This window comes from Pistacia vera, unplaced genomic scaffold (assembly GCF_008641045.1).
Source record: "Pistacia vera cultivar Batoury unplaced genomic scaffold, PisVer_v2 Contig62, whole genome shotgun sequence".
Lineage (NCBI taxonomy): Eukaryota > Viridiplantae > Streptophyta > Magnoliopsida > Sapindales > Anacardiaceae > Pistacia > Pistacia vera.
Window position 1 is genome coordinate 267,233 of NW_022196468.1, and position 23,610 is coordinate 290,842.

The following is a 23,610-nucleotide window of genomic DNA, read 5'->3' on the forward strand; positions in this document are numbered from 1 at the left end:
GTTCCGGTTCCAAATTTTTGGAACCGTTACTGTGCGGTTCCGATTTCGGTTCCTATAGGAACCGGAACCGATGGGTACTAATAGTAAAAAACGAACTAATTTCATGTAATTTAAAAAAAAAAAAAATAAGATAGTATCTTTCGCATTGAAATTTTATATTTTTGTGTTAATTATCGTATGACATAAAAATCTATATTTAAACATGAATTTGGGGATATCCCACTTTACAATTTTTAATTAAATAAGAACAAATATTGGAAGAAATTAATTTTTTAATATGAAAAAAAGGGATTAAATAGAAGACAAGTTGTGTCAAAGGAGGGGGGAAAACCAAATCGATGGGGGGGATTGGATTTGATGATAAACTCGTTCGCACACACAAGGAGAAGAGTTAGAAAGTCAAAGAGTCAAACTTCAAAGCCCCCTGTGGCTAATTAGTTATAATTACTAGCAAAAACTACTTAAGTGTTTAATTAAATTAATTAATTATGGAAACCAGAAACCATGAGTGACTATTGCGGCTATCTTTTTCTTTCTCCATATTCAAACCTATCTGTCTATCTATATAAACACACCCTCTCTATCTTCCCTGTATAAATCCAATCTCTCTTTGTTTTCTTTTTCTCTCTCACCTTCTCCCTTTTAGCTTCTTCTCTGTGTTATCTCAAACCCCTTTTTGTTTTCAATCAATCAGTCTCTTCATTTAAGGAAAACTAATGGAAGTTAAAGGAACTAGATCATCTTCAGCTAATTACAGCAACACCTCTTCCTGTTCAACCCTTCAAACTGGTAGTACTGATGAAGATATCGACTTGAGGCGAGGTCCATGGACGGTTGAAGAAGACTTCAAGCTCATCAATTACATTGCTAATCATGGTGAAGGTCGATGGAACTCTCTTGCTCGCTATGCAGGTAATCATTTTACTTTATTTATTATTTCATCTGCTTTTTTCAGTACATACATAATCACAAAGGCAAAGAGCCAAAGAATAAGTCGACAAGTTGAACCCAACTTTTTCTCGTTATGTTTCTATCTTCATATCTGTGTGGTCGATCATAATGGACTTTTCCGTCCTTTCTCTGAAAGAGAAAGGACCCTTCACAACCATCAACAAATTTGATCAGAAGGGAAATTCGATAGGTTTTTATCAGAGTTGTTCTTTAAAATTGTACCACAGGTATTAAAAAAGCATATTTGTTGTGTGCTATAGCTTGTGTTGGATAATTCATGACCCAAAAAGTTTAAGAAAGCAAAAGCACCACCAGTTTGTGAGCAGTGCTCGTGATGATAAAAAGTCTATAGTGAAAAAAATGTCGTCTTTCTTAGATTTCCTAACATCTCTTCTCTCAAAAACTTTACCAAATTAAATTCAATGAAACAGGTCTCAAACGAACTGGAAAAAGTTGCAGATTAAGGTGGCTCAACTATCTTCGCCCGGATGTTCGACGTGGGAATATCACACTTGAAGAACAACTTCTGATTCTCGAGCTTCACTCTCGCTGGGGTAACAGGTGCAAATTTATTTGAATTATTCTTTTGTTTATGAGATTTCTAGCCTAAAGTTTAAACCCTAACGATCATTTTGCTACATCTTTAACCATCACAGATGGTCCAAAATTGCCCAACACTTGCCTGGGAGAACCGATAATGAAATCAAAAACTACTGGAGAACACGAGTCCAGAAGCACGCTAAGCAGCTTAAATGCGACGTGAACAGCAAGCAATTCAAAGACACCATGCGCTATTTATGGATGCCAAGGTTAATGGAAAGAATTCAAGCCGCAAATAAAGCTACTACAACCACCACAGCCACGACGGCTGCTGCCGCCGCCACCGGGTCCAATTCCACAGGTCTCACCACAGCCACGGTGGGTGCCGCGGCCACCACGGGACACATGATGATGCCGCATATGGGACTCAACAATATTAGCAATGAGTTTGGCGGTTCACATGTTACACCAAGTTACACTCCAGACAATTCAAGCACGGGGGCCTCGTCGGACTCGTTTGGAACCCCGGTTTCGGATTTGACTGATTATTACACTATTCCGGTCAGTAACAATCCAAATCCGGATTATTTCCTAGGCGTTAATAACCAAGTTTATTCAGAGTGTTTAATCAGTCCGTCGGGTTACTTTAATCCTGGAATAGAATTCCAGGAGATGGAGCCAAACAACAATCAATTGCTGGACGGTGGGGTCGATGCATCGGACAATTTGTGGAATGTTGAAGACATATGGTTCTTACAGCAACAGTTCAACAGCAACATGTGAAAAATTAACAGAAATAAATGTGGGTGAAAGTGAAATTTTCTAAAAGTATAGAGAGATATTTTTATATATGGGAGAACAAAAAAATAATAATTTAATTTTAACTAGGACAGTCAGTTATTACAAATTTGAGATAGCCTAAGTTAAGATAGACAGACAGAAGTCTAATTGTGGATTATTATTGTGGATTATTTGTAATTTTCTTATTTTGGGGGGTTGAATTTGTAATTTGAGATTTTTATCAATCTCATTCTTTGATATATATTAAAGAAATTGACTCTTTTTAATTAGTCATATTTTATTAGTGCCTTGCATTATAGAAGCATGTCTTTAGATAAAATAAAATAATGATAAGATTTGAATAATTGGTTCCACCATATAATTTATATATACTAAGATGTCATTATTTTAACAGTTATGATTAGAATAAGTGTAATCTAAGTCATGCTACTTTTGACAGCTTTGGCTATGGGGCATGAACTTATAGATTAATAAAGTACCAAAGTTTCTAGATCATAAAAAGTGAACATAAATTTCATTTTATTTTTTTCTGAGACGTGGAGCTCTAGGATTCATCTATTTTTAACTTATACTATATGATCTTATCATCTTAGAATTTCAGATCATTCTTGCCACCTAAGTACAATCTTAAAACTCCCTAAATTCCTCTTTTGTTTGCTTCTACTCGTACGGACATTTTTATAGCCCCATTTAACCGGACAATTCTTATTTTATTTTTCTTATTTTAAAATTAAATTACTCATTAATAATTTATTATTATTATTTTTTAAATATTTTTGGTGGTATTTGGTGAGTGGGATTGTGGGAGTTACGAAAAGGGATTGAAAGTCTAAGAAGAGAGAGGCTGTCACGTGCGAAGAGAGCAAAAAAGAGAAATAAGCACGTGACAGAATAGTAGAATGAGAGAGAGAGAGAGGGGTATGGTTATGGTATGGCGGCGGGGAATCTTTGTAGGCCGCGTGCCTATAAGAGAAGCCACCGAGGTGGTCCCAAAGGTAAAGTGTTGAGAAGACGACACGTGGAATCTATAAAACATTAAAATATTGTTTTTTAAATGGGTTTGATTAGGCTTCCTAGACTCAAACACGTAGATTAGCCGCAACTCTTGAATCAGCCGTTTGCGAAAAAGTCCACGTAAGACTTACAATACATCTTTACAAATACATAACAAATATTTTTATATACTATTTCTACATTTATACTATAAAAATAATACAACCTATTTCGAATTAAGGGATTAATAAATTTGACAGACATTTATTAGCTTTATGGAATTTAGTAGATATGTGGGTCCTGGTTAGACTGGTTAAACCAGTCGGACCGGACCAGGTGTTAAAATAGTATTAAATATCATATAGAACTATATATATGATATTAATGTTTAACCGTTTAACTCATCAATAGGTTTATTTATGTATGAAAAAGTTTTTCATATGCTATATTTAGGGATCTATGTTGAAATTCAGTATTTGATCCAAAATAGGGGTTTGATCTTAACAATATTTATAAATAAATTTACACAAATCTTAGTGAATTTGAATTTATTAAATTAGTTATTTATACAATCTTATTATTAAATTTATTCAGAAGATAAACGAAAGAAAAAACCCAAGAATTATAAATGTTTTTATATTAAAAAAAGAAAAAAATTAAATTAAAACGAGTGTACCACATTGTTCTTATGTTCATCAAATAAAAATCAATCACGTATGTACTGATGTTTAAAATATTCAATTATAATTGGTGGTTGACAGATAAAAAAAAGAAAAAAAAAATATGTTTGACATGTTTGAACACATATATAAATATTAAAATATGTTTTATATTATCAAATAAATAATAAATTGAGAAGTCAAAATATATATATTTTTTATAAAAACATAAATACAAAGTTCCGTAGAGATACGAAAAGAATGTCCAACTGGAGTCCACAACTAATATTGCCAAAGGACTTTTATCTTTGAGCCACGTGGAGCCTCGCGATTTCATAATTATCATCTTCCCTTCAAACTTTCTAACTTGATATTCGGGTGGAGGCCCCTGCATTCCAAGAGTGAAGATGACTACACAGTCAACAAGTGTAGCCCATCCAGTCCCACGCCAGAATCCCCACGTGGTGGCTGATGAGACCGTCTGATGAGGAACCTTAATCGATATGTGAAGTGGGTCCGTGTAAATTTATCTGAAAAGTGGACGGCTAGCCATTGTCATCTTTTCCATTTTCGTTTGATTCAGGCAGTGAGCGAGCGAGCGGTAATAATGAGAAAGCAACAGTTGAGAAACTTTCTTACCTTGTATGTATCTCTATTTGATTATGAGGCTCAAAGATGTGCATGTGCTTTAATGTTTTTTATATGTGAAAAGCATGTCTTTTTCCTTCCATGGCTGAAAAGAAATCAGAAGTCATTTTTCTTTATTTGCAAACTAGTTACATGTTTACATGCAATAGCGGATCCATAATTTTTTTTTGGATAGGTCAAAATAAAAACTAATTACATATTAATATTTTTGTTAGAGTAGACAAAAATCCAAAAATTATATATATTAGTATTTTGAAAAAAAAAAAATTGAGGATGGGCCATGTGGGCTGCATCCGTCCCTGTTTACGCGTGATTTTGATGCTAAGGACTCACACGTGTAAAGTGTTAAGCTCTTTTTAGAAATTATACGTGAATGATTCATAAGAAGTGTTTATGGTACTGAGATTATATATTTACTGAAACATAAATAAAAGATTGGTAAGAGAGATTTTTATAGCGGTTCGGATGCTTAAAGCGAATCTTACATCCACTGTTATTTTATTATTCTTTGACTATTTTTCTGATATTGCCTGTAAAACATACAAAGAATGGATAAATATTTTGTTTACAAAGAAAAATAATGAAGTTCAAATTTGTACGCAGCTCACATATACCTAACCTCTTCTTTTCATGAAGAGAGGTGCTCGTTTATACCTTTGAAGTCAATGTAATGAGTGTTTTTGCAAGTTGTCTTGACATGGGAACCACTCTTTAATCCTTATCTTAAAATGGGATATGATTGATATAAAATATCTCTTGGAGACGGTTTGGGTTTTTGACAACTAATACCACATTATCTTTAAGCGCTTGTTGAACTATGATTGATGATGCTGACATTAGTGTGTATTTTTTGCACAACACACACACACACACTCTATATATATATATATATAGTAGCAGACCCAGGATTTTTACCAAGGGGAGACCTCCGCGGCTCCGCCATTGTTTGTCAAACAATTAGTGAAAACTTTAAAAAATTATCAAACATTACGCAAAGAAAATAATACAATATCAATAACCTGAAAAAAATGTAATAACACGATACTTTCCTACTTGAATAAATCTATGAGAGGCAAAATTTTGAGAAAATGTGTTGAGTAAACTTTGAACAAAACCTTCTTTTATTTTATTTTTTTAATTTTTGGCTTCCAAAGATTATACAATATAAATTTTCATGACTTTGATCAAACCTAGCATTAGCAAAAGTCAACTAAAACTTAAATCAAGTCAACATTGTGTTAACTTTTAATATGAATTAATAAAATAAGGGGGAATTTTCTTGGTATAAACATAGATAATAACTCAAATTTCTTTAATAATTTTGAGCAACTGAACGGTGACATTTGAAATGTAAGAAAGTGGTGGGTGAAGGATAAAAAATAACTTCCTTTAAAATATAGTTAAAGTTTTAATTTGGAAAAGTAAGAACATTCTTAGACACGAAATACATAATAAACTCATAAGATACATGTCTTTTCTCTCAAATTATAATAAAAAATCTCCAAAAAACAAGCATGATTCAACCCCAAAATAAACTAAATTAAAATGAGCAATACACATACCTAAAACTGATAAAACAGAAAACGGAGCTAATTTTAGCACCTTGAGTAGTTAAGGCTTCAACAATTTTAAGAGGGAATAGCATGAGAAAGAGAAAGAGAGGATGAGAGAGTAAAAAAATTTAAGGATAAAAAAAAAAAAAAAAAAATTTGGTGGTGCTGTGGAAAAGATGAGTAGAGAGAGATTTAAACTTTTTATATGATCTATGCTTGGAATATATATATTAATAACAAGTTTTTTGTAGGCCTGAATATATGTATATATACACGTTAAAATCAACGTCTCAGGTTCGATTCTCCGTTCAACATTAAGAAATAGTGTAGGAGTGCATAAACTAGTTCAAACACACACACACCCCACACTATAACATATGGGTTAATTGAAGTATTTAACCCACTCAAACTTAAAAAAATAAAAATAAAATAAATAATAAAATAAATTATATTTTATGGTATTTACAATTTGGACACCAGTTTAATTTTATGGAGTCCCTCAAACTTTGAAAAAATAAAAAAAATGCTTTATATTTTATAATATTTATAATTTTAACCCTACACATTTTTATTTAAATTTATCAATTTAAATGTTTTCAACCCACTAGTGTAAATCCTAACTACTATATATATATTCTTCCATCTCCGTACTACCCTATTCTTTTAGCTTATATTTAAAGTGCTTCCACATGCTTCATTTTCATATCCACACAATTGTTTTGAGTGGATGTCTTACACCGTACACTAAATTCAATCGCCAGAAGATCTTGTTACCATAAATAGCACAAGTTTTCTACATCATGATAAAAAGATCCATCATAAGTTTTTCCACAATGTGACACCATTAGATCTTAAAATCTTATCCTCAGTACATGTTCAACGATTTTTAATAACATTGAATTAATTATAATTAAAAGCAATAATAATGCTATTTATACAAAGTTGAAATCAGTACCATGTTTAATTGTTTTCGATGTGGTAAAAGATTTACTTCCTTATAATTAGTATAATACTGCTGACATGTCATCATGTATGCTCATTGCAGCATTCCGAAAACTCTTTGAGAACCAAATAAAGACGTATAAAATTGATATATTAAAGATACCCACATGATGAATTAGGAAAATTTTGTCAGAAATAGAAGTTAAAACAGTTACGCATAAACTGAAACCCTAATTAGTAAATGATATAGAAGGATTTGCTATCAGATGTACTTTATATNGGTGCCATTCGCTGTCACTGACTCACCGAGTCATCTTCATCTCTATTCTCTGCAGACCAGTGATTTCATTCCAGTAATCCAGCCTTCCAGGTAAGAAATTTTATTTATTAGTCTTTGGATACATTCATCTTTATGTCTACAATGACTCTACATTAATGGCAGTGAAGTGAGTTATCTTCTCTTACAAACATTTGCTCTGTCAGTTTGTGTTTGCGTTATCTTCTCTTACTTCATCCATTAATGGCAGTTTGCATTTGTCCTTTTATGAACTTTAATATTAAAGTTATGATTATTTAGCTTCTGGGTTTTAGCTTTTGCATATATGTTGTTAAGTATTTTTGCTCTATTAGAGCATTTATGAATGTAATGAATGGATTTCACACTTGAAAATTACATGGGAATTCTTTGTTAGAGAATGTTAAGGGTATAGTTAGATGAATGAAACACGAAAACCTCAGATTATAGATAGTTATATTAAATGCATTTCGATGCAAATGTATATTGGATTAGCTAGTATAGATGATGGAGGCAATAGAACAGAGATGCACTATGGATTATTTTATTCATGAATTTGGTTGTGATGTATTATTCTTCCTAATCTTCATAACCTTTAGAGTAAAAATAAGTAACGAGACGATAGGAGCACCAACTTGAGAATCCTTGTTTAGATGTAAATCGTATGGGCTAACCTCTGCTAATTCATGGTTAGGCATTGAAAGGGATTGATCATGCATGTTCTTCAATTACCTATTCAACGAAAGTTAGTTTGTTAACAGTTTGAAAATGAACAGATTACTATAAATTATACGGAGCTTTAGAAAATGAAGGCGATTAGGCACAATTAATTCACTTAATACATGCTAATGGAAATTATAGAGTCAGCCTCAAACCAGACGTCTAAGTTGAATGAGTTAGAGCTACTAAAAAATCCTAGTTTATTCACAGCTATAAGATGGAGAATTAAGAAGACTGAAGGAAGGGATTAAGTAATTTATTTAACAATAGTATTATAATGCGATGTGACAAACAAGATTGCATCATTGAAAATAGTTTTAGTCTTTTGTTACACATTTGTTTACTAATCCAAAATATGCAATTATTCTTGTACTTTAATCTTTAAAATTAGTAGATAACTTTTATTCTTTCTTCCATTATAGGTATGGAAGGCTCATCTAGTAGCCGACCCACATTGATTGACTCAAGTTCACCAATTCAAGCACCAGGAAGTAATCTGGATCCAACTGTAAGTGCAAGTGCAACTTGTGGCACTAGTCCAGCTATTGAAGAAGAAAATGATGATGTTGATAACCCATTCCAAAGGAAGAAAAGAGTGAAGACATCTCCTGTATGGGCAGAATTTAGAGAGGTTCTTCAACCCGATAATACGAAGAAGGTAGAATGCATCCATTGTAAGGCCAAATTGTCCATTAATGCAACTGGAAGCACAACTCAATTTGCTAGACATTTGAAGGGGTGTCTAAGGCGAAGGGTTTTCAGTAATCAACAATAACAGTTGAACTTTCTAGCTNTTTATATACTATTTCTACATTTATACAATAAAAATAATACTACCTATTTCAAATTAAGGGGTAAATAAATTTGACAGACATTTATTAGCTTTATGGAATTTAGTAGATATGTGGGTCCTGGTTAGACTGGTTAAACCAGTCGGACCGGACCAGGTGTTAAAATAGTATTAAATATCATATAGAACTATATATATGATATTAATGTTTAACCGTTTAACTCATCAATAGGTTTATTTATGTATGAAAAAGTTTTTCATATGCTATATTTAGGGATCTATGTTGAAATTCAGTATTTGATCCAAAATAGGGGTTTGATCTTAACAATATTTATAAATAAATTTACACAAATCTTAGTGAATTTGAATTTATTAAATTAGTTATTTATACAATCTTATTATTAAATTTATTCAGAAGATAAACGAAAGAAAAAACCCAAGAATTATAAATGTTTTTATATTAAAAAAAGAAAAAAATTAAATTAAAACGAGTGTACCACATTGTTCTTATGTTCATCAAATAAAAATCAATCACGTATGTACTGATGTTTAAAATATTCAATTATAATTGGTGGTTGACAGATAAAAAAAAGAAAAAAAAAATATGTTTGACATGTTTGAACACATATATAAATATTAAAATATGTTTTATATTATCAAATAAATAATAAATTGAGAAGTCAAAATATATATATTTTTTATAAAAACATAAATACAAAGTTCCGTAGAGATACGAAAAGAATGTCCAACTGGAGTCCACAACTAATATTGCCAAAGGACTTTTATCTTTGAGCCACGTGGAGCCTCGCGATTTCATAATTATCATCTTCCCTTCAAACTTTCTAACTTGATATTCGGGTGGAGGCCCCTGCATTCCAAGAGTGAAGATGACTACACAGTCAACAAGTGTAGCCCATCCAGTCCCACGCCAGAATCCCCACGTGGTGGCTGATGAGACCGTCTGATGAGGAACCTTAATCGATATGTGAAGTGGGTCCGTGTAAATTTATCTGAAAAGTGGACGGCTAGCCATTGTCATCTTTTCCATTTTCGTTTGATTCAGGCAGTGAGCGAGCGAGCGGTAATAATGAGAAAGCAACAGTTGAGAAACTTTCTTACCTTGTATGTATCTCTATTTGATTATGAGGCTCAAAGATGTGCATGTGCTTTAATGTTTTTTATATGTGAAAAGCATGTCTTTTTCCTTCCATGGCTGAAAAAATGAATCCTATATCTACTGTTATTTTATTATTCTTTGACTATTTTTTTAATATTGTCTGTAAGGTATACAAAAAATGGATAAATATTTTGTTTACAGAGAAAAATAATGAAGCTCAAATTTATACGTAGTTCATATATGTTTAACCTCTTCTTTTTATGAAGAGAGGTGTCCATTTATACATTTGAGATCAATGTAATGAGTGTTTTTGTAAGTTGTCTTGACATGTGGGAACCACTTCTTAATCTTTATCTTAAAATGAGATATGATTGATATAAAATATCTCTTGGAGATAGTTTGGGTTTTTTTTACAGCTAATACCACATTATCTTTAAGTGCTTGTTGAACTATGATTGATGATGTTGACATTAGTGTATATTTTTGGCACAACATTATATATATAGTAGCAGACCCATGGTTTTTGCCAAGGAGAGGCCTCCGTGGCTCTGCCATTGTTTGTCAAATAATTAGTGAAAACTTTAAAAAATCATCAAAACTTAAGCAAAAAAAATAATATAATATCAATAACCTGACAAAAAAAAAAAATGTAATAATACGATACTTTCTTACTTGAATAAATCTATGAGAGACAAAATTTTGAGTAAATGTGTTGAGTAAACCTTGAGCAAAACCTTCTTTTAATTTTTGGCTTCCAAAGATTATAATATGAATTTTCATAACTTTGATCAGACCTAGTATAAGCTAAAGTCAACTAAAACTTAAATCAAGTCAACATTGCGTCGACTTTTAATATGAATTAATAAAACAAGGGGGGATTTTCTTGGTATAAACATAAATAATAACTCAAATTTCTTTAATAATTTTGAGCAGCTGAACAATGACATTTGAAATGTAAGAAAGTGGTGGGTGAATGGTGAAAAATAACTTCCTTTGAAATATAGTTAACATTTTAATTTGGAAAAACAGGAAAATTCTCAAACACAAAACACAGAATAAACTCACAAGATACATGTCTTTTCCCTCAAATTATAATAAAAAATCTCCAAAAAAAACAAGCATAATTCAATCCCAAAATAAACTAAATTAAAATAAGCAATACACATACCTAAAACTGATAAAACAGAAAGCGAAGCTAATTGTGATACCTTGAGTAGTGAAGACTTCAACAATTTTAGTCTTCAAAAGTTTTAAGAGATAATAGCATGAGAAAGAGAAAGAGAGGATGAAAGAGTAAAGAATTTTAGGGATAAAAAAAATAAAAAATTGGTAGAGCCGTGGAAAAGAAGAGTGAAGAAAATTTTAAACTTTTAATATGATCAGTGCTTAGAATATATTTATATTAATAGCAAGTATTTTGTAGGCCTGAATATATGTATATATACACGTTAAAATCAATGTCTCAAGTTCAATTCTCCGTTCAACATAAAGGTAATACCTTTGTCCATCGTTATTTGAAGGGTCAAAATGGTCGGTTGTTTTAGGATGAGTTTTATTAAGAAATAGTTGAGGAGTACATAAACTAGTTCCCCCCACTATAACATATGGGTTCAATTGAAGTATTTAACCCATAAAAACTTTAAAAAAATAAAAATTTACAATTTGACCCCACTTTGATTTTATTGAGTCCCTCAAACTTTGAAAAAAAAAAAAAAAAAAAAAANATTTATTAAATTAGTTATTTATACAATCTTATTATTAAATTTATTCAGAAGATAAACGAAAGAAAAAACCCAAGAATTATAAATGTTTTTATATTAAAAAAAGAAAAAAATTAAATTAAAACGAGTGTACCACATTGTTCTTATGTTCATCAAATAAAAATCAATCACGTATGTACTGATGTTTAAAATATTCAATTATAATTGGTGGTTGACAGATAAAAAAAAGAAAAAAAAAATATGTTTGACATGTTTGAACACATATATAAATATTAAAATATGTTTTATATTATCAAATAAATAATAAATTGAGAAGTCAAAATATATATATTTTTTATAAAAACATAAATACAAAGTTCCGTAGAGATACGAAAAGAATGTCCAACTGGAGTCCACAACTAATATTGCCAAAGGACTTTTATCTTTGAGCCACGTGGAGCCTCGCGATTTCATAATTATCATCTTCCCTTCAAACTTTCTAACTTGATATTCGGGTGGAGGCCCCTGCATTCCAAGAGTGAAGATGACTACACAGTCAACAAGTGTAGCCCATCCAGTCCCACGCCAGAATCCCCACGTGGTGGCTGATGAGACCGTCTGATGAGGAACCTTAATCGATATGTGAAGTGGGTCCGTGTAAATTTATCTGAAAAGTGGACGGCTAGCCATTGTCATCTTTTCCATTTTCGTTTGATTCAGGCAGTGAGCGAGCGAGCGGTAATAATGAGAAAGCAACAGTTGAGAAACTTTCTTACCTTGTATGTATCTCTATTTGATTATGAGGCTCAAAGATGTGCATGTGCTTTAATGTTTTTTATATGTGAAAAGCATGTCTTTTTCCTTCCATGGCTGAAAAGAAATCAGAAGTCATTTTTCTTTATTTGCAAACTAGTTACATGTTTACATGCAATAGCGGATCCATAATTTTTTTTTGGATAGGTCAAAATAAAAACTAATTACATATTAATATTTTTGTTAGAGTAGACAAAAATCCAAAAATTATATATATTAGTATTTTGAAAAAAAAAAAATTGAGGATGGGCCATGTGGGCTGCATCCGTCCCTGTTTACGCGTGATTTTGATGCTAAGGACTCACACGTGTAAAGTGTTAAGCTCTTTTTAGAAATTATACGTGAATGATTCATAAGAAGTGTTTATGGTACTGAGATTATATATTTACTGAAACATAAATAAAAGATTGGTAAGAGAGATTTTTATAGCGGTTCGGATGCTTAAAGCGAATCTTACATCCACTGTTATTTTATTATTCTTTGACTATTTTTCTGATATTGCCTGTAAAACATACAAAGAATGGATAAATATTTTGTTTACAAAGAAAAATAATGAAGTTCAAATTTGTACGCAGCTCACATATACCTAACCTCTTCTTTTCATGAAGAGAGGTGCTCGTTTATACCTTTGAAGTCAATGTAATGAGTGTTTTTGCAAGTTGTCTTGACATGGGAACCACTCTTTAATCCTTATCTTAAAATGGGATATGATTGATATAAAATATCTCTTGGAGACGGTTTGGGTTTTTGACAACTAATACCACATTATCTTTAAGCGCTTGTTGAACTATGATTGATGATGCTGACATTAGTGTGTATTTTTTGCACAACACACACACACACACTCTATATATATATATATATAGTAGCAGACCCAGGATTTTTACCAAGGGGAGACCTCCGCGGCTCCGCCATTGTTTGTCAAACAATTAGTGAAAACTTTAAAAAATTATCAAACATTACGCAAAGAAAATAATACAATATCAATAACCTGAAAAAAATGTAATAACACGATACTTTCCTACTTGAATAAATCTATGAGAGGCAAAATTTTGAGAAAATGTGTTGAGTAAACTTTGAACAAAACCTTCTTTTATTTTATTTTTTTAATTTTTGGCTTCCAAAGATTATACAATATAAATTTTCATGACTTTGATCAAACCTAGCATTAGCAAAAGTCAACTAAAACTTAAATCAAGTCAACATTGTGTTAACTTTTAATATGAATTAATAAAATAAGGGGGAATTTTCTTGGTATAAACATAGATAATAACTCAAATTTCTTTAATAATTTTGAGCAACTGAACGGTGACATTTGAAATGTAAGAAAGTGGTGGGTGAAGGATAAAAAATAACTTCCTTTAAAATATAGTTAAAGTTTTAATTTGGAAAAGTAAGAACATTCTTAGACACGAAATACATAATAAACTCATAAGATACATGTCTTTTCTCTCAAATTATAATAAAAAATCTCCAAAAAACAAGCATGATTCAACCCCAAAATAAACTAAATTAAAATGAGCAATACACATACCTAAAACTGATAAAACAGAAAACGGAGCTAATTTTAGCACCTTGAGTAGTTAAGGCTTCAACAATTTTAAGAGGGAATAGCATGAGAAAGAGAAAGAGAGGATGAGAGAGTAAAAAAATTTAAGGATAAAAAAAAAAAAAAAAAAATTTGGTGGTGCTGTGGAAAAGATGAGTAGAGAGAGATTTAAACTTTTTATATGATCTATGCTTGGAATATATATATTAATAACAAGTTTTTTGTAGGCCTGAATATATGTATATATACACGTTAAAATCAACGTCTCAGGTTCGATTCTCCGTTCAACATTAAGAAATAGTGTAGGAGTGCATAAACTAGTTCAAACACACACACACCCCACACTATAACATATGGGTTAATTGAAGTATTTAACCCACTCAAACTTAAAAAAATAAAAATAAAATAAATAATAAAATAAATTATATTTTATGGTATTTACAATTTGGACACCAGTTTAATTTTATGGAGTCCCTCAAACTTTGAAAAAATAAAAAAAATGCTTTATATTTTATAATATTTATAATTTTAACCCTACACATTTTTATTTAAATTTATCAATTTAAATGTTTTCAACCCACTAGTGTAAATCCTAACTACTATATATATATTCTTCCATCTCCGTACTACCCTATTCTTTTAGCTTATATTTAAAGTGCTTCCACATGCTTCATTTTCATATCCACACAATTGTTTTGAGTGGATGTCTTACACCGTACACTAAATTCAATCGCCAGAAGATCTTGTTACCATAAATAGCACAAGTTTTCTACATCATGATAAAAAGATCCATCATAAGTTTTTCCACAATGTGACACCATTAGATCTTAAAATCTTATCCTCAGTACATGTTCAACGATTTGTACTAACATTGAATTAATTATAATTAAAAGCAATAATAATGCTATTTATACAAAGTTGAAATCAGTACCATGTTTAATTGTTTTCGATGTGGTAAAAGATTTACTTCCTTATAATTAGTATAATACTGCTGACATGTCATCATGTATGCTCATTGCAGCATTCCGAAAACTCTTTGAGAACCAAATAAAGACGTATAAATTTGATATATTAAAGATACCCACATGATGAATTAGGAAAATTTTGTCAGAAATAGAAGTTAAAACAGTTAGGCATAAACTGAAACCCTAATTAGTAAATGATATAGAAGGATTTGCTATCAGATGTACTTTATATTTTCTCCTTACCACCACTTAAAGCAAGTTAATTAAATGACGAAGATATGCCCACCATTTTAATAAATATCCTTATAGCTTGCGTAAAGTTTTGGTTTGAATATTGAAAGCGAGGTTGCATTATCGGTACAATACATATCTTTAACTAGGGTTTTTCATCCACAATTTGGAGCTGTTCAATTCATCCAATTGGTCATGGTCGAAAATGAATAGAAAATCTTTCGGACCCGTAACAAATAAAGTAAGTGCTCATGCTACCCTCCCACTATAAGCAACTACACAGTTCCGTATCATTATTAGGTCATGCTTATCCATGTGTATAAGGTTCTAGCTATAGAATGGTGCTAGGGTTAGCGTTTCACACTTGAAAATTCTTTGTTAGAGAATGTTAAGGGTATAGTTAGATGAATGAAACACGAAAACCTCGGATTATAGATAGTTATATATATTATATTAAATGCAAATGTATATTGAATTAGCTGGTATATATGACAGAGGAGATAGTGCATGTGCTTGACCCCAATTGTTTTGGAGAAGGCAAAGTCATAACCCAATTTCTATTACGTATGAAACAGTACAGTTTGTGCTGAATACGTACGTTAAAGCGATAGATCAGAGATGCACTATGGATTATATTATTCATGAATTTGGTTGTGATGTATTATTCTTCCTAATCTTCATAACCTTTAGAATAAAAATAAGTAATTAGATGGCAGGAACACCAACTTGAGAATCCTTGTTTAGATGTGAAATCGTATGGGCTAACTTCTGCTAATTCATGGTTAGGCATCGAAAGGGATTGATCATGCATGTTCTTCGATTACCTATCAAAAGTACTATTAACGAAAGTTAGTTTGTTAGCAGTTTGAAAATGAACAGATTACTATAAATTATACGGAGATTTAGAAAATGAAAGCGATCAGGCACAATTAATTCACTTAATGCATGCTAATGGAATTATAAAGTCAGCCCCAAACCGGACGTCTAAGTTGACTGAGTTAGAGATACTAAAAAATCCTGGTTTATTCACAGCTATAAGCTGGAGAATTAAGTAGACTGAAGGAAGGGATTGAGTAATTTACTGAACAATAATGTTATAATGCGAGCTGACGAACAAGATTGCATCATTGAAAATAGTTTTAGCCACTTAACCAAATTATAATTGGCCAACGATTCAATTACCAACTTGTCTAGCTAAGAGCTTGACTGCAAGGTCAAGGTAAGAAAAACTAGTTTTTTTACTCCGTCTGTTAGTGCAAAAATGGGATCACTGCTTACGCCATCGAAGACTCGTGTTCTTCGGGGAAAAAGTCTAATGCAAAATTGGGTCAGGGCTACGAAGACGAAGTGGCTGTATTGGACCTTACAATGGACTTTGTTGGGCCTTGTTTAATAGCCTTATTATCATTGCATATACTCATCAAGCATCTCTCCCCGTGTTACAACGAAAACATCTTCGTATTTATTTATGCAAAGATTCACACTAACCAAAAGTATGTGATTGACAGTATTAGAATCACGTAGGATATGTGCATGATCCTGTTGAATCAGTAATGAAACAATATGATGATGGATAAGCTATAATTAATCTAGAACATAAAGAACAAAATAAGACTTTTTAAAGTGGTTCAGTTGCTCGTAATGTAATGTCTCTGTCCACTGTTATGTTATTGATTGTAATTCGATCTACAAAGAGTTATTAGTCTGCTTTCTACGGCTTGTTTTTCATTCCTAAAAACAGATTACAACTAGGTTTATATAGTGTCAGTTATATAATTTAGTTGGAGATAAACTCAAATTCGATTAAACGGAAAGTTATGCGATTATCAACCTTGATTATGTGATTCATATTGTGAGATATTTGTATGCCAAGTGGGGATTCTATCCTCACCGGATTTCCACAATATTATTATTATTATTTCAAAAGATAGCCTATTTAGAAAGCTTGTTCGTAAAGAGACTCAAATAATAAGGGTGCTAAATCATGATTGGATACGTCGAGTGTAGTAAAGTTCTTCTCAAGGGAATAAGGTTTCATTTTTTATTGGGTCAACTGAAAGCCCATTAATGGTCTTGAGAAGGAAAAGAGAAGCCCACGTTTTGAAACTTCGGCCCACTAACTAAAATTAAGCCCAACGTATTTCATCCGGCGCCACGTGCCAACAAAAGCAAATATCTCTGTTCATTTTACAATATCTCGCAATATTTCCAACACAGATGGAGAGATCTTTTTTAGTTTCCCGTCATGAACAGATATTTTAGCTTCCCCAATTATACGTAACGTATCGTATAGTTTCAAGTATAGTTGGGGTTCTATGTAGCCAGTCATTTTCACCAATAGAAAGTTCCCACGTGTAAAAGGTTTTGATAAAGTTCTCCATCTGCCCAGTTGGATTTGTCACGGCGTCTTTTTTTTAAAACAGTTCCAAAATTTTAGCTTTCTCGATTTTCGCACATTTTCTAAGATTAAAATTTGGGACCACAACCGACCAATCTGATCCACTGATAAATGGCAAATTTCATATGACGATTATACCCTCTTATCAACTTACACGTTTCGGTGTTCGTCAATATTTTTGAAGCGATAATAGCGTTGATTTTTTCCTTTTTATTATAATAATGTGACTTTTTTCATTTTGACTATTATTTTAGGAAGATACTAATTTTTTTTTTTTTTCCAGAATTTGTGACTCCAAATATTCCGATAGATTCTTACAGTAATTTGACTTGCCCACTTCTCTTGTGATCGGATGACAAAACTTTTGAGTGTTATAGTTTGAATCTAAAAAAGAGTGATTACTAACCACATTTCTGACTTGCATGATCTATTTGATTTATAAAATATTCAATAAACTTAAAAAATTAGGCCCGTGATGCAATCACGCTGGTTTCAAACGCTCCAATTATAAAAAAAAAAAAACATAATTTAACTTCAAAATTAGAATTGTCGTCAAACCTATAATATTTGAAAAGCACAATCAATAGCTTTTGGCTATACAAATGTCTATGATAACTAGTATGAAAGCAAACCATTTCATGTTAATCACGTTTAGAATTTTCCTAGTCATCTCTAAATTAAATTTTATATATATATATATATATATAAAACCAGCACCTACAAAAAGCTTTCAAGTAATAATCTCAAAAGTTCAAGGTTATTCCCGTACTCTTACAACAACAATATCAAAGCAACTTGCACGTGCAGGGATATCAACGTAAAATCAACACTTTTGAATCAACAACGAACTTTCCCCATCACGCAGTCTATAAAAGGCCATTGAAGCTCTGCACCAAAAGTCTAGACGCCTTCAAAATTCAAAAGCATTTTCTCTCAAGCTGTTCTTCAATTGTAAGTAAAAAGCTAGTTCCAATTTATTTTCATTTTAGCTTTTTAATTATAATTATTAAATTATAAATTATTCTCTGTTTTTATATTTTCAAGATTAACAGAGACGTGTAAATATAAAATTAGGATAGATTTACATATACTTGTAATTCGTAACAACAATGAATACTAGTAGCTGTATTGGAATCTCTACTATGAAGCCTTGTTGTAGATTCTTGATTGGTTACAGAATCTCCTCAATATTTGGGGTTTCTAATTTCAAATCGAGAGATTTAGTTACAAGTAATTTGTCGAAGTCACAATCGAAATCGGTTCTTCGTAATGGGGAAGCAAGATGTAAGGTTATAGGTTATAATNACTTTTGAATCAACAACGAACTTTCCCCATCACGCAGTCTATAAAAGGCCATTGAAGCTCTGCACCAAAAGTCTAGACGCCTTCAAAATTCAAAAGCATTTTCTCTCAAGCTGTTCTTCAACTGTAAGTAAAAAGCTAGTTCCAATTTATTTTCATTTTAGCTTTTTAATTATAATTATTAAATTATAAATTATTCTCTGTTTTTATATTTTCAAGATTAACAGAGACGTGTAAATATAAAATTAGGATAGATTTACATATACTTGTAATTCGTAACAACAATGAATACTAGTAGCTGTATTGGAATCTCTACTATGAAGCCTTGTTGTAGATTCTTGATTGGTTACAGAATCTCCTCAATATTTGGGGTTTCTAATTTCAAATCGAGAGATTTAGTTACAAGAAATTTGTCGAAGTCACAATCGAAATCGGTTCTTCGTAATGGGGAAGCTAGATGTAAGGTTATAGGTTATAATAAGTGTGTAGTTGATCCGAATCGGAGGACTTTTTGTGTATCCGATTCGAGTTGGGCTCCCGCGAAAGGGTTAGGAAAGAGTAGTTTTCGTGTTTATAAAGCTAGGAAAAGGGGTGTTTTAGTAATTCCCAATGTAGCGTCGGATTTTAGGAATCACTCAACGTCAATTGAAAATCATGTTAATGAGAAGGGTTTTGAGAGGATTTACATTCAAGGTGGTTTGAATGTGAAGCCTTTGGTAATTGAAAGAATTGAATCAGGAAATGAAGCGGTGAAAGAGGAAGATAATAGGGTAGATGTTAACGGGTTAGGTGTAAATTTAGATAATTTGAAGCACTTAGATGAGAATGTCAAAGCTCAGAGAGAAGCATCGAAGATTGAGGAGGAAGCGTGGAAGTTGCTTCGAGATTCAATTGTGAGTTATTGTGGGAATCCAGTGGGTACAGTTGCAGCTAATGATCCTGCAGATAAGCAACCGTTGAATTACGATCAGGTGTTCATTCGTGATTTTGCACCTTCAGCACTTGCCTTCTTGCTAAATGGAGAAGGGGAGATTGTCAAGAATTTTCTTCTTCACACATTGCAGTTGCAGGTACTTTGTGATCTAAATACCATAAAATTGTCTCATTTTATGCTTCTTTTATTTCCTTGTTCTTAAAAGTACAGTGTTGGTGAATGTTTATCATTATTTTTTTAATTTTCTTGGACAAGGAATATTTCTATTTTTGAACATTGAATTTAAATATACAAGCTTATTGTCTGGTAGAAAATGCTAGAGAAACTTGCTGGGATTAAAATACTTGATACAAAGCCGGCTAGAGAAATCTCTTGGAATGCACTGATTCAGTTTGGACCTAGAAGGCTGCCGTTATGCATAATGGTCTCACTTATTAAGCTTGCCTAGAAGCTCATTGATTAAAATATGCATGTGAATTTGACTATTAACTTGTGTATTTTTTCCTTTATATGAGTGCTAGGGAAATTATTTCCTATCTAACCAATAATGTAGAGATTGTTGTTNCAGTTGCAGGTACTTTGTGATCTAAAAACCATAAAATTGCCTCATTTTATGCTTCTTTTATTTCCTTGTTCTTAAAAGTACAGTGTTGGTGAATGTTTATCATTATTTTTTTAATTTTCTTGGACAAGGAATATTTCTATTTTTGATCATTGAATTTAAATATACAAGCTTATTGTCTGGTAGAAAATGCTAGAGAAACTTGCTGGGATTAAAATACTTGATACAAAGCCGGCTAGAGAAATCTCTTGGAATGCACTGATTCAGTTTGGACCTAGAAGGCTGCCGTTATGCATAATGGTCTCACTTATTAAGCTTGCCTAGAAGCTCATTGATTAAAATATGCATGTGAATTTGACTATTAACTTGTGTATTTTTTCCTTTATATGAGTGCTAGGGAAATTATTTCCTATCTAACCAATAATGTAGAGATTGTTGTTTTAACTATGGAAAGTATAGCCTACTTTTTTTTGTTCGTTGTCAATATCTCAACCCATGACTATATCCTGAACACTTCTACACAATAAAAAGTGAAGAGAAAGAGAGAGAATTTTTGTTGAAAAATTTTCTTGCTTTTAGGCTACATAGCAATTTTCTTTCTAAATAACTCATGAAACATTAGTTTTACTTCCTATGTGAGCTCTGGCAGGTCATCCAACTTTACAGTTGAGTCGTTTTTTCTATTTTTTGATTGTCAGAGTTGGGAGAAGACTGTGGACTGCTATAGTCCTGGGCAAGGGCTGATGCCAGCAAGTTTTAAAGTTAAAACCGTGCCTCTGGATGGAAGTGATGGAGCGTTTGAAGAGGTTCTAGATCCTGATTTTGGTGAATCAGCTATTGGTCGTGTTGCACCTGTTGATTCTGGTAAGATAATGCTCAGTTCTGTTCAATGTAGCATTTGGTAATTTATTAATTTACCGTTAATGTTGATTGAAAAGTTTTCACTATTGTTCAACATCTTTTCTGTTTTTTGGAATTTTTGTCAAATCTTCTGCCAATTTAGAATACAGCAGTTCTCAACACTTTCTTCACTCTTGAAATATCGATATGGGTATAATTGGAATTTGATCAATATTTTCACCACATTGATAGGGTTATGGTGGATCATTTTGTTGAGAGCATATGGAAAGATCACAGGTGACTATGCATTGCAGGAGAGGGTGGATGTCCAGACGGGCATAAGGCTGATCCTAAATTTGTGTTTAACTGATGGATTTGACATGTTTCCATCTCTGTTAGTCACTGATGGGTCCTGCATGATTGATAGACGTATGGGTATCCACGGACACCCTCTTGAAATCCAAGTAAGTTTATCAATCTCAGTATGGTTCAAAATTAACATAAATCTGAAAGTAGTTGCCTTATTTTCTTAATTGTGTTCAGAGGTGGCTGGAAACCAAAATTCAATACTTGCTTTTGTTGTCCATCTTTATATAACCAATGCCATTGAAGATTTTAACTACTAATGCTTTTGCGAAGCATAGCACAGATGTACCACATAACAATTCCTACCTACTGACTCCACTATTCAACATATTTTGTCATTATCTTTTTACTTTTTTCTTTTACATGCTTTCTTTTGCCTTTAGTTTATGTTTTGACAATCTCATTTTGTAGGCCCTGTTCTATGCTGCATTACGCTGCTCCCGTGAGATGCTCATTGTCAATGATGGAACTAAGAACCTGGTAGCTGCTGTAAATAATCGACTTAGTGCACTCTCATTTCATGTCAGAGAATATTATTGGGCGGATATGAAGAAAATCAATGAGATCTACCGTTACAAGACAGAAGAATACTCTGTAGACGCCGTCAACAAGTTCAATATCTATCCTGATCAAATTCCTTCATGGCTAGTTGATTGGATACCCAATGAAGGTGGCTATCTCATTGGCAATCTAGAACCCGGTCATATGGATTTTAGGTTCTTCACACTTGGAAATCTTTGGGCCATTGTTTCTTCTTTAGGTACCCCAAAGCAGAATGAGGGTATTCTGAATTTGATTGAGGCCAAATGGGATGATCTTGTTGCTCATATGCCTCTTAAGATTTGTTACCCTGCTTTGGAGTATGAGGAATGGCGTATAATCACTGGCGGTGACCCAAAGAACACGTGAGGCTCTTTTCATATGTTTTGTTACATGTATCTCCGTATTCATATGGATAGAATTATTGATATGTTGCTCTGTCTATATGCAGCCCATGGTCGTATCATAATGGTGGATCTTGGCCAACACTCCTATGGCAGGTGAGAATAACAGTAATTCAAGTGGAAATTTTTCCTGTATTCTGTTCTTTTGTTTGCTTTTGGGATTGAGTCATCTTATTTAAACGAAGTTCTTAACTATTGATCATGCCTAGTGTAATTATGTTTTGAGTATTTGGCTATGTCATAATGATATGAATTAATTCAGTGTACTCACTAATTCTTTTGCCGATTTATTTTCCAGTTCACCTTGGCCTGCATCAAGATGGGAAGACCAGAATTAGCACAAAAGGCAGTTTCTATGGCAGAGCAGAGGCTATCAGTGGATAAATGGCCTGAATATTACGACACACGAAGTGGGAAGTTCATAGGCAAGCAATCCCGGCTTAACCAAACTTGGACAATTGCTGGTTTCTTGACCTCAAAGATGCTCCTGGAGAACCCAGAGAAGGCATCCTTGTTGTTTTGGGAGGAGGACTACGAGCTCCTCGAGACATGTGTTTGTGCACTTAGCAAAACCGGTCGAAAGAAATGCTCACGCATTGCTGCAAGGACCAAGATCCTCGTCTAATCCCAAGCAAACATCTCTTTATCGCCTTCTGTGACCATCACTGGCATAGTTGGAATTCTTTAGAAAATAATAAGACCAAGGAAGAAAATTCCCCTCTCTGAACACGTTCTGAAGTTGACTTCATGTTTAACAGCCAAAATTACTGATTGGTTGTAACATTCATTGAAGTATTTGACTGATTTGATTTAGTGGCTATGTTTTTAGATAGCCTCTTAACTCAATTTATTGCTGAAAATTGCATGTATTCTTTGATACAAGTAGTTGGACATCAATATACTTTTGACTTCATTTGTATAAGCTTTAAATCATTTAACTCTTATTTTCTAGTATTGTTTTGAAAGGGGAATGTTGTGGTAGTATGCATAGATATTC

The 23,610-nt window shown here is 32.4% G+C and overlaps 2 protein-coding genes across 3 annotated transcripts; both read left to right on the plus strand.

Annotated features, from left to right (window-relative positions):
* The first annotated feature begins 583 nt into the window (after nt 1–583).
* Nucleotides 584–2,561, plus strand: LOC116110891 (transcription factor MYB108). The gene is made up of 3 exons (XM_031397103.1): nt 584–912; nt 1,383–1,512; nt 1,608–2,561. Exons 1-3 carry the CDS (start codon nt 717–719, stop codon nt 2,272–2,274), a joined length of 993 nt encoding a protein of 330 aa, XP_031252963.1. The 5' UTR covers nt 584–716; the 3' UTR covers nt 2,275–2,561.
* A 16,088-nt stretch (nt 2,562–18,649) lies between these two features.
* Nucleotides 18,650–23,562, plus strand: LOC116110915 (alkaline/neutral invertase A, mitochondrial). Of its 2 annotated transcripts, none has more exons than XM_031397134.1 (7): nt 18,650–18,961; nt 19,439–20,037; nt 21,162–21,327; nt 21,556–21,767; nt 22,081–22,574; nt 22,661–22,709; nt 22,912–23,562. In XM_031397134.1, exons 1-7 carry the CDS (start codon nt 18,775–18,777, stop codon nt 23,236–23,238), a joined length of 2,034 nt encoding a protein of 677 aa, XP_031252994.1. In that variant the 5' UTR covers nt 18,650–18,774; the 3' UTR covers nt 23,239–23,562. The 2 variants fall into 2 exon arrangements, with proteins under 2 accessions (XP_031252994.1, XP_031252993.1); XM_031397133.1 differs by having other exon boundaries at nt 18,650–18,954; nt 19,432–20,037.
* The last annotated feature ends 48 nt before the right edge of the window (nt 23,563–23,610 follow it).

What these genes read in the sequence shown, in the direction of transcription:
- LOC116110915 (XM_031397134.1), top strand. Translation starts at nt 18,775, where the DNA reads ATGAATACTAGTAGCTGTATTGGAATCTCTACTATGAAGCCTTGTTGT. An exon ending in GACACCCTCTTGAAATCCAA is followed by an intron (nt 21,768 to 22,080) that starts GTAAGTTTATCA and finishes CTCATTTTGTAG; the next exon opens with GCCCTGTTCTATGCTGCATT. An exon ending in GGCGGTGACCCAAAGAACAC is followed by an intron (nt 22,575 to 22,660) that starts GTGAGGCTCTTT and finishes GTCTATATGCAG; the next exon opens with CCCATGGTCGTATCATAATG.
- LOC116110891 (XM_031397103.1), top strand. Translation starts at nt 717, where the DNA reads ATGGAAGTTAAAGGAACTAGATCATCTTCAGCTAATTACAGCAACACC. An exon ending in CTCTCTTGCTCGCTATGCAG is followed by an intron (nt 913 to 1,382) that starts GTAATCATTTTA and finishes TCAATGAAACAG; the next exon opens with GTCTCAAACGAACTGGAAAA. An exon ending in CACTCTCGCTGGGGTAACAG is followed by an intron (nt 1,513 to 1,607) that starts GTGCAAATTTAT and finishes TAACCATCACAG; the next exon opens with ATGGTCCAAAATTGCCCAAC.